The sequence below is a fragment of the Lactuca serriola genome, chromosome 4, assembly GCF_051521515.1.
Source record: "Lactuca serriola cultivar US96UC23 chromosome 4, Lser_US96UC23_V15, whole genome shotgun sequence".
Taxonomy (NCBI): domain Eukaryota; kingdom Viridiplantae; phylum Streptophyta; class Magnoliopsida; order Asterales; family Asteraceae; genus Lactuca; species Lactuca serriola.
The window spans coordinates 360,169,331-360,180,725 of record NC_136411.1 but is presented as its reverse complement, the minus strand read 5'-3'; the positions used below and the strand labels follow the sequence as shown (position 1 = coordinate 360,180,725).

General features: G+C 38.9%; 1 protein-coding gene and 1 non-coding gene across 2 annotated transcripts; one reads left to right on the top strand and one right to left on the bottom strand.

Moving 5' to 3' along the window:
• Positions 1–4,386: 4,386 nt before the first annotated feature.
• Positions 4,387–4,493, bottom strand: LOC145103552 (small nucleolar RNA R71). The gene has a single exon (XR_013706637.1). It is a non-coding gene; the product is annotated as a small nucleolar RNA R71 (small nucleolar RNA).
• A 4,499-nt stretch (positions 4,494–8,992) lies between these two features.
• Positions 8,993–9,352, top strand: LOC145099713 (uncharacterized). Its single transcript, XM_079037237.1, has one exon. The coding sequence runs from the start codon at positions 8,993–8,995 to the stop codon at positions 9,350–9,352; it is 360 nt and encodes a 119-aa protein (XP_078893363.1).
• Positions 9,353–11,395: the final 2,043 nt, after the last annotated feature.

Sequence of the window (11,395 nt, the reverse complement as noted above, 5' to 3'; positions counted from 1 at the left end):
AGGCTTGTAAAATTTGTTTAAATCGCATGTGATTGATCTAAGGCCACCAAATCATTTATATAAGAAAGGTATAGGAGCTTATGGCCGTAAACTCCTAGTTTAGGGCCGTAAACTCCCTTTGATGGTCCCTTTGGTGGTTTAACTCATTCCTATGCCTTAGATTAAATCATAGCAACTTTTCCCAAGTGTTATTTGACCATTTGACACCATAAAACCCATCAACCATGAGTTCATAGCCGTGAACTCATGTGGTCATGGTCTTAGGGTCATAAACTCCCTAAGGAGTTTACTCTTGAAGAGCAAACACATTACCCGAGCCCTATACGTCCATAGATGTCACGCGGGTCACTCCAAACACTTGATTTGAAGTGTTTTCTTGTATTGGAGTGTATAATCATATCTAATTAGTGATTTAAAGTCTAATTAGATACATTTGTATATCATTTCATATTACATAGGAACGTCGCACGTTATCAAGCCCCGAACCGACACTTAGCATACAAACCGTTACGTTGTCTCGCCTGGTGAGTTCATACCCCTACCCTTTTTTCAATGTTTTTCACTGTTTTCAGGGGGAGAATACAAGCAAAGTACAAGGAACAATTGTACTCAAAAACTTTTTTTACATGTGTTGTGTTTCATATTTCATATGCTTTTAACGTTGACAATCATAACAGATAACCGTTTGAACTTGCAGAATACATTACCGTATTATTTGTGAAAAACGTTATAAAATGTTGTATTTTATATTTTCACAAATGGTGTTTCCACATTATAACAGTTAAACGCATAACCTTTGAACTTTGAACATGAAACTTAGTGCATTGTATTGTCCTCGGTAACACTCCACAGAGATACGCGAGTGGAGGATCGTCATTTGGTCTTTCTGTATTATTACTAGTAAATTTGTTATTCCTATAAATTGGAGACACGTCCTCGGAGAACGCTCCACAGAGATACACGAGTGGAGGACCGCCACTATAACCAAAATCTCTTAGATAGGGAGCGTGACTTGAGTGTATAGATCTATACGGGGCTGACTACCCCACACCTGGCTGCTAGCTACAGCCGAACCGAAAGGTTCAAGGGTTACAAAAGTCATAAGGTGATGTGGACTACATATTTCCATATCTACTCTATCGTATGGTTATGGAACTCGCAATTTGGATAACAGAGATTTACTATTTAGTAATACTGGATTCAGTAACTAGTTTAGTTTGTAGTTATTAGTTTTATATACGTGTTAAAACTAATACATTTCAGTGTACATCTTTTACATTACATTTTGGATTGGTAAACTAACATACACTTTACAAGGATAACCAGGTTCTCAGTATACATCTTTTACACTACATTTTGGATCGGTAATCAACTTTTAGGAAAATATAGGATTTTCCTGGGATAACAATTATACATAACCAGAATTGTATAACAAAACAGATAACTAAACTTTACATATAAGAAAATATGGGATTTTCTTGGGTTTGTAACTTTTTCAGAAACCGAAAGGAAACTTGTACATTTTCAGAAAACAAAACCGCTTATGAACTCACCAGCTTTATGCTGATTTTCAAACTGCTTGTATTCTCAGGTCAACATTAGACAGGTACCCGATGATCCTTTTTGGCGCAGACGAAGTGCGTAGAAGACACGTCTTACTTTTGTCTATATATATATATATATATATATATATATATATATATATATATATATATATATATATATATATATATGTATGTATCACACTTGTAATACTTTTTACTTTAAAACAAATGTAAATTCTAATATGTAATGTAATGGTTGTTTACTTTGCTTACTATGTACATTGGATTTAATATTCAACGTGGAGTCTGCCCCGGAAACGTTTACGCCTTGGGTTTCAGGGTGTGACACCTTATCACCCCCTTGACGTCCAAAAGCAGCCCTAACTGGACCAAACCCCCATTTTGAGTGTGTGAAGGAGGGAAAGTGTGTTTTGAAGCAATTTCAAGAAGAAGGCTTGGAGTTTAAGAAGGTAATAGAGGTGATATGTGCATATTTAGCTACATATTTAGTGTAGATTTTCTTATTTATTAGTTAAATATTTGCATGTTATGGACAAAAGGTACTTAATAATGTTTAAATTATATTTTCAGTCTGAAAGAGAAGCTCGGGAGCAAAAGGAAGCAGGAGGTACGATCGGGAGCTCGGGAACGGAAGAAAGAAGAAAAATGCCTTATTCTGAAGCTATTTAGCGAGTAGGGACGTCTACTCGACGAGTACACATGAAGGTTCGCGAAGAAATACGAGAAGTCCTTACCGTACACGGATTCTTCAAGGGGACTCGACGAGTCGGTTGGCTACTCGACGAGTAGCCCCTGTTTTGAGAAATCTATATATAGAACTAATAAACCCGAATCGAAGCCTTCTCTGGAACTTTGGTGGGAACACTTGGCGACCAAGAAAGTCTTTGGAACTCTAGAAAACGTTGAAGAACCCTAATCCTCTATTCTTAGAAGATTAAGGCAATTTAGGTAAAATCTTCCACTTTACTTTTGAATAGAATGATGTTAGGTTTGTTTAAATTCGTTTTAGGGTTTTCATATACTAAAAACATGAACTAAATTCGTTAAGTTTTTGTTTAGGGTAGATCAACTTGCTCCTATGGTTTAATTACTCTTTTAATTAATTGTTATTTGGTGATTTTGTTAAATTAAGCTTGTTAAAGAACTTTATGCATTAACCATAACTATTTTTTGTTAATAGCTAAGTAATTAAGCTGCATTAACATCTCTTAATTGCTTATCTCATATAATTTATATGAAAACATTGCTATATGCCTAGGAATAATGAATATGAAACTGGGATTAATTAGAGAATGGGTAAATTAATGTGTGAGCTTGTATGATACACCATCAACAAGAGCTTAATTGAATCACCAATTTAATTAGCTAATTACAAGTCTTATTTAACCCGAATAATTGAACTAGGGAATTTACTAGTTTATTCACTTGATCACTGTTTAAATTAATCTATTTTCTAAGGATTGGTAATAACGAGTGTGAATCTAATCACCATAGTCAGTAACCAATAACAATTGATCTATCACATTATCATAATATTAACCATAGGAGTAAGTGAATCGAACCTAAACAGAAACCCTTTTTTATCATTGAAATTAGTTTGTTTTTACGTGTTTTCAGCTATTAGTTGATTAACTAAGTCTTAGTTAAGTTTCTAGTCTTGCAAAACTAGAGAAACCCCTCCTTTTATTATTTGTTCTTTCAGATAATTCTAGTATTTAGTTTAATTTACCGTTTCCTATGTTCGATACCCTGCTTACCTAATCATTATACCACCAACTGACAGGTACACTGCCTTTTGTGTGTTAGATTTATATTTAAAAGTAGGAATAAAACTAGTTGAGTTCACACACATCAAGTTTTTGGCACCGTTGCCGGGGAACGGTTCCAAAATTAATACTAATTTCTAGTTTTATCGACCCTTTGTGTGAGAACCTTCTTGCACAAAGTTATTTCTTAAGTAGTTTAGTTATTAGGAAAAGATTTCTTAGTTTTCAGTTTTTAGAATTCCGTTCAATTTTTTTTCTGTTTATGCCTTGAACTCGCCGAGCGCATTCGCGGCTACTCGGCGAGTCCGTTGCTGATTTGCAGTTTTCAGTTTTATTTTCTTTTTTTTCTTTTTACCCGTGTTCTATTTTGATTGCAGGTTTACACGACCCGAGGATCCAACACACCTTTGGTCCTTCCATTTGAAGACCCGGAATCCGCACTTAGGAAAAATAAGGATAAAGTAATTGAAGACAATCACCCACCAAGGAAACCGCCATTCAAAGACCTCAAATCAATTTTTGGGAAGAAAAAGGACAAGAAAGCAGGTGAGGTAAGCAGTCATCAAAGCGAAGGAAGTAAATTAGAAAGTTTTGAAGATAATACAAAAGAAGTCGGGATTGAGTACGATTACGACTCCGAATCCGAAGAAGAAAGTGAGTTTGAGGACCCCATGGCTAACATCGATGAAGTTCCCATGGGAGAATGGAAAAAGAGGATACGTGACGATACCGGCCCGGGACTTGTTCAACCCATCATTCCCGCTACTGCCACTTTCGAACTAAAGGGCCGCATACTTGCTCAACTTAAGGAAATCCCCTTCTATGGGAAAGATCACGAAGACGCCTACAAGCATTCGGATGAGGTCAATGATGTAGCTGATTATTTTAATGTTCCAAATGTGCCTCGCGAAACCGTGCTGCTTCCTATGCTGCCAGTCACATTCAAGGGTGCTGCAAAGGATTGGCTCAAATCACTACCACCAGGATCCATTACTACACGGGCTAAAATGAAGTAAGAATTCATTGATCAATTTTGTCCTCCTTCAAAGATAGCCAAACTGATAAAAGCCATTGCCAACTTTGAGCAACAAGCTGGAGAATTTTTATACGAGGCGTGGGAGAGATACAAAGGTCTACTTAGAAATTGCACACATCATGATCTTAATAGCCAACAAGAAGTCTCCATTTTTTATGATGGAGTGAATGTGACCACAAGGCAACTCCTTGATTCACAAGGACCTCTCACAAAGAAGCCACCCTCGGTGATCAAAGAATTAATTGAAGAATTCTCTAAGCATTCTAGGGAGTACCACAACCCAAGGAATGACTTGACTTGAGGGGCGGTGAACTCCATTACCAATGACATGGCAGCGATGATGGCAAAGTTGGAAAGCATGGACCAGCGAATGACTAAGATGGACTAATCCATACATGCTATTAGGGTAGGATGCGAAAACTGTAGAGGGCCCACCTTACAAAAGATTGTGACCTTGATGCGAATGGGAACCGGAAGGTACAAGTCTATTATTCAAGCGGGGACAGGTATGATGATAACTGGTGAAAACCGAAGAAAGAATGGCTACCTTATGATGAATATAAAAAGACAAGGGAGGAGAAATACAAGTAAAAAGATAGAGGCTTTTATCAAAAGGAGGAGCCGGTACATGAAAAGAAATCAGACCTAGAAGACATGCTTACAAGATTCGTGGCTACATCCGAGAAAAGACATAATGATACCGATGCTACACTCAAAGATCAACAAAATATGTTGAGGTAACACCAACTTATGATGAAAGATCAACAAGCCATGCTTAGAAATTAGCAAGCATCTATTCTCAACATAGAGAACCAACTGGGCCAGCTTGCTCAACAAGTAAATGAGAGAAGACCAGGTGGACTTCATAGTAATACCGAAAGTAACCCAAAAGGTGCACATATAAAGATCATAACAACTAGGAGTGGGAAGATTATAACTCCCCTGGCCCCTATTCAGCAAGAAGACCCCAAGGTGGTGCAATAGGAAGAAGTAGAACCTAAAGAATCACAATTTCTCAACTCGACTCGCCGAGTCGATGATATGGACTCGACGAGTCCCCCACCTGAATAGAAAAGTCAGCCTCCTGTAAAGCCATATCAGCCTCTACTTCCATTTCCTGCTCGAGCTAGACAAGAAAAGAATGAAGTTGACTACCAGAAGTTTCTGGAACACATAAAGGCTCTCTAGATTAATATGTCATTCATAGAAGCGGTTGCACAAATGCCGAAATATGAAAAATTCCTCAAGGAGCTTTTAACCAATAGAAAGAAGATGGAAGAGGTGAAGAAAGTGGTCATCAATGAGAATTGTTCAGCAGCCATGTTGAACAAACTACCTAAGAAGAAGGGTGATCCAGGAAGCTTAACATTGCCTTGACAATTTGGAAACTTAGCTACTATCTATGCATTGGCTGATTCAGGGGCAAGTGTTAATCTCATGCCTTACTCATTTTTCAAAAAGTTAGAACTTCTGGAGCCAAGGCCAATTCGAATGGCGATTCACCTAGCAAATAAAACGGTCACATTCCTAAGAGGGATATGTAAAGATCTATTGGTGAAGGTTGATAAGTTCGTGTCTCCCATGTATTTTATAGTACTAGACATGGAAGCGGATCCCCAAAGTCCTGATCATACTTGGAAGACCTTTTCTTAACACCGCAAGTGCTATAGTAGACATGCGAGATTCCAAACTTACTCTTCGGGTATGAGACGAATTAGTTACTTTTGGGATTGATCAAGAAATGAAACATCCGAGGAACAGTGATGACACCGCGTTTTCCGTTGACATGTTAGAAGAATTAATGGAGGAATGGAATGAAGATGAGCCAAATAAGTCCACCATCACGCATGGAGAAGAATTTGATGCGGAAAGAGACCTGCTGAAAATAGAAAGACTGCTCAAGGAAGCTGAGTATAATGATTTGATCAGAAATGCAGAACACCCGACTCGCCGAGTAGCCTCAATCTACTCGACGAGTCCGCCTGAAGAAACCCGACTAGTCGCGGAATTTATGAAGGACTCAACGAGTCCCCTTTCTGGACTCGACGTGTTCAACATTCAGAACACAAAAGCTAAACTTAAAGCACAACTAGATCACTTGGAGTACGCGTTTCTTGAAGATGGCCAACAAAAACTGTAATTATAGCTGCTGATTTGGCCAAGCATGAAAAAGAAAGTCTAGTGGGTGTGTTAAAGAAGAGGAAAGGTGCTATAGCATGGAAGATAACCAATATTAAAGGAATTAGTCCAGCCTATTGTTCTCATAAAATTAATTTAGAAGATGGAGCTAAATCGATAGTTCAACGCCAAAGAATACTTAACCCGAACATGCAAGTAGTTGTAAAAAAGGAGGTTGTTAAACTACTCGATGCCCGAATCATTTACTCAATCTCTGATAGCCCATGGGTGAGCCTGGTGCAAGTGGTACCAAAAAAGGGAGGCATGAAGGTGGTAGCCAATGAAAATAACGCATTAATTCCAACAAGAACGGTGATCGGATGGCGAGTTTGCATAGACTATAGGAAGCTAAATGATGCCACATGCAAGGATCATTTCCCTTTGCCTTTTATCGACCAAATGCTCGAAAGACTCTCCAGGCATTTATATTATTGTTCTCTTGATGGATTTTCGGGGTATTTTCAAATTCCAATCAACCCCCAAGACCAAGAGAATACCACTTTTACATGCCCAAGTGGAACATTTGCGTATAGACGCATGCCCTTGGGGTTATGCAATGCACCAGCCACTTTCCAAAGATGTATGATGGCCATCTTTCATGATATGATAGAGAAGTTTATGGAGGTCTTCATGGATGATTTCTCGGTATTTGGGTCATCTTTTGAAGATTTCTTATCTAATTTGGACTTGATGCTAGCTAGATGTGAGAAGACCGACCTTGTCCTTAATTAGGAAAAATGCCACTTCATGGTGAAAGAAGGAATTGTATTGGGTCACAAAGTTTCAAGGAAAGGTATTAAAAGTGGATAGAGAAAAAGTGGACACAATAGCTAGGCTACCCCCTCCAAGTAATGTAAAAAGGGTAAGGAGTTTTCTTGGCCATGCGGGATTTTATCGGCGTTTCATCAAGGATTTTTTGAAGATTACTAGGCCTTTGACACAATTACTATTGAAGGATGCCCCATTTGATTTCTCCAAGGAATGTCATGAAGCATTTGATTTGTTGAAAGAAAGATTAACCACTACTCCTATCATGATAACACCAAATTGGAATCATCATTTTAAGCTAATGTGTGATGCAAGTGATTATGATGTGGGAGTTGTTTTGGGACAAAGAGTTGACAAGCATTTTCAGCCGATCTACTATGCAAGCAAGACATTGAACCCAACTCAAGAGAACTACACTACTACCGAGAAGGAGCTACTAGCTGTGGTATACGCTTTTGATAAGTTTCGCCCTTATTTGGTGTTATCCAAGACTATAGTTTTTACCGATCATTCAGCGCTAAAGTATCTTCTTGCTAAACAAGATGCTAAGCCCCGATTGATACGTTGGGTCTTCCTTTTGCAAGAGTTTGACATTGAAATACGCGATAAAAAGGGAATGGAAAACGTAGCGGCCGACCATTTGTCAAGATTAGAGAACACGCATTTGGAAAAATTGGAAGAAAACAAGATTAGAGACGATTTCCCCGATGAATACCTTTTAGTAGTATCCGGAGAAATGCATTGGTTTGCGGACATAGCTAACTATTTAGCAACCAATTACATTCCAAAAGACTTGAACCGCCAACAAAAGAAGAAATTCTTTTCAAAAATTAAGTACTACTTTTGGGATGAGACGTATCTTTTCCGCAGCTGCGCAGACGGAATGATAAGAAAATGTGTATTCGGGAAGGAAAGTCGAGAAATCTTGGCACACTGTCATAGCGGGCCCACCGGTGGACAACATGGAGCACACTACACAGCTAGGAAGATTTCTGATATTGGGTTTTATTCGCCCACAATTTTTAAAGATACTGCTCAATATTTTCAAACAATGTGATTCATGCCAACGAGCGGGAAATATATCATCTCGAAATGAAATGCCCCAACATAGTATTCAAATTTGTGAAATATTTGATGTGTGGGGAATTGATTTTATGGGACCTTTACCAATGTCCAAGGGGAATAAATATGTCTTGGTGGCGGTCGATTACGTGTCTAAATGGGCGGAGGCACAAATGTTACCAACTAATGATGCTCAGGTGGTGGTTCGATTTCTAAAGAAGTTATTTTCAAGATTTGGAATTCCTAAAGCTCTTATTAGTGACCGGGGAACTTACTTTGCAAATGATCAATTAGCCAAAGTGTTGAAGAAATATGGGGTACATCATAGGTTTTCCACATCATATCATCCACAAACTAGTGGGCAAACTGAGGTGACGAATAGGACGTTAAAATGAATTTTAGAAAGATCGGTTGGATGAAATCGAAAGGAATGGTCGGATAAATTAGATGATGCACTTTGGGCCTTTCGAACAACTTTCAAGACACCTATTGGTACTACACCATATAGGTTAGTTTATGGAAAAAATATCCACTTACCGGTAGAAATTGAGCATAAAGCTTTTTGGGCTCTCAAGATGTGCAATTTTGATTTCGCTGAACTTTGAGTCAACCGGTTGATGCAAACGAATGCCCTTGAAGAGCTTAGAAATGAGGCCTACACTAGTTCCTTGATATACAAAGAGAAGACAAAGAATTGGCATGACAAAAGATTAAAGGGTAATAAGGACTTTCATGAAGGACAAAAGGTGTTACTTTTTAATTCAAGGTTCACACTTTTTCCGGGCAAGCTAAAGACACGATGGGATGGTCCATTTATAGTAAAACAAGTTTTTCCACATGGAGCTATTGAGATTATATCAAGAGCCAGAACTCCGTTCAAGGTAAATGGGCATAGAGTGAAAAGATATGAAGAAGGAATTCCAAGAGAAGAAGGTCTTGAAGAAGTGATGCTTCTGGGAGGAACTACAAAAACTTAAGGCAGGAAGGAGTCCAGCTAATGACTCCTTAAAATGAAGTGCTTCCGGGAGGCAACCCATGTTTAGAGTTTGCTTTCTTTTTCCTTTATTTTTCATTTTTATTTTCGTTATTTTTCATAGGATCTACTTTTGTCATTCTTTTTCTGAGCTTATGATGATTGCTTGAGGGCAACCAATGCTCGAGTATGGGGTTGGTGGCATACAGTTATAAAAATCAATTTTTTAGCCTTCTAAATAAAGACTCATCAAGTCCCTAACTCTACTCGGCGAGTCCGCGAAAGAAATCCCGATTAATCGCGGAATCGCGTTACTACTCAGCGAGTAGGTATGTGAACTCGACGACTCCATGTATTTTTACGAAAAAAAAAATTGTTTTTACATTCTGTAAAAGGGGTTTTACCCTAATGTCAATTGTTTTCAATCATTCACCTAGCCGCTTCTCAAACTCGACAAGCATAACTCTCTCAAGCTTCCATCTTGATTTCTTCTAGTTTCTTGGAAATCAACCTCAAAGGTAATCATTTTCACTCTTGATCTTGTAAAAGCTGCAATCCTTAGTAGATTTACACCCTTAATTTTTGCAAAATCCCAATTTTGACTAAACTTGGATTTTAGGGTTTTGAGTTCTTGATAAATTAGGATGTTTTAGATGAAATTTCTTACATAGTTATGCTCCTAGAACATACCGAAGCAAACCCCTACATTAATCTATAGAAATCACACAGTAAAAGTTCAACCGACTGGATTGAACTCGCCATATTCATCCTGCTTGCCGAGTCGGTTCGCGGACTCGGCGAGTCCGGGTCACAAATGTCCAAATTCTTATTGTTCTTAACTGCTTTTTGTTTGGTTTGTGGTCTTCTTGATTTTGTTTTGCATGAATTATGTCGAGGCATGGACAAAGTTCAAGGGGGCAGCCATGAGGATCTTTCCTGGTTATCTTCTCCTAAAATAACTTCTAAGTCTTCCCTTGCCCATGCAAAGAACAAACTGACAGCTTTGAGGCGCAAATAGATATATGTCCCTAATGAGATTGATTGGCACTGCATTTATCAGACTAGATTGGAGGAGGAGTTGACCCCTTACTTGGTCAAGTCTTTCAACAATAATGGGGTGTCAGTAATCTATGATGGCTGGAGCCGACTTTTTAAAGTGCAAGAACCTGTTTATCAGGAGCTGTGTTGGGAATTTTTTGCTACCATCTCCTTCTGAGGTGGTAATGATTATTACAATTCGAGTATTATATCTTTCTGTCTTGGAGGGGAGCTGCGCCACTACAGCATGGCAGAGCTGGCATGGAGGATGGGAATCTATGATCAAGATGTAATAATGTCTGAAAATTTTGAAGCATTTTTAGAACATTGCCACAAGGACCTACCCGAGGAAGTGGTTGCATCAACCTGGTGGAACACAATCGCCAATCGAGTCTACATTCCTCCATCCACGCAAGAGGGGAGTATCCGTTCCCCAATTCACCGTTTGATACATCGTTTGATCGCGAGTACAATCAACATGCGAAAGGATGACGATAAAGTCCCTACTCTTGACATCTTTTACATGTGGAGTATTATCACTCCTGATGTGTTTTGTAATCTGCCATATTGCTTGGCGAAATATTTGGCATAGGGGGCGGTGAAAGAGCGGATCACCTCCAAGATTAATGGGGGCATGTTTTCCATGAGATTAGCAAGGACATATGGTATTTTGGGACAAGGCGTAGCTCGGATGTTGACCATGATTCCTACTCCTCCTTTCATTACCACATTATTTAGGAGGGCAAGGATCGTGGAAGATTTTGGTGGTGGGCATTTTGGCATCCCTAATACGGATGCAGTGTTAGAGCCCGAGGAGCCGAGAAGAAGGGTGAGACAAAGGCGGGAGCAAGTCCGGGAAGACCCACCGGTCATTCCGGTAGAGGAAGAGTGGCCTGTGGATTGGTACAACGTTGAATCAAGAAGGTACCAAGATGACCTTGGTAGAAGCATGAACTATAACAATGAGTCGTTTGCTTATTTGTTTGAACAAATGAATATCGCACCAAGG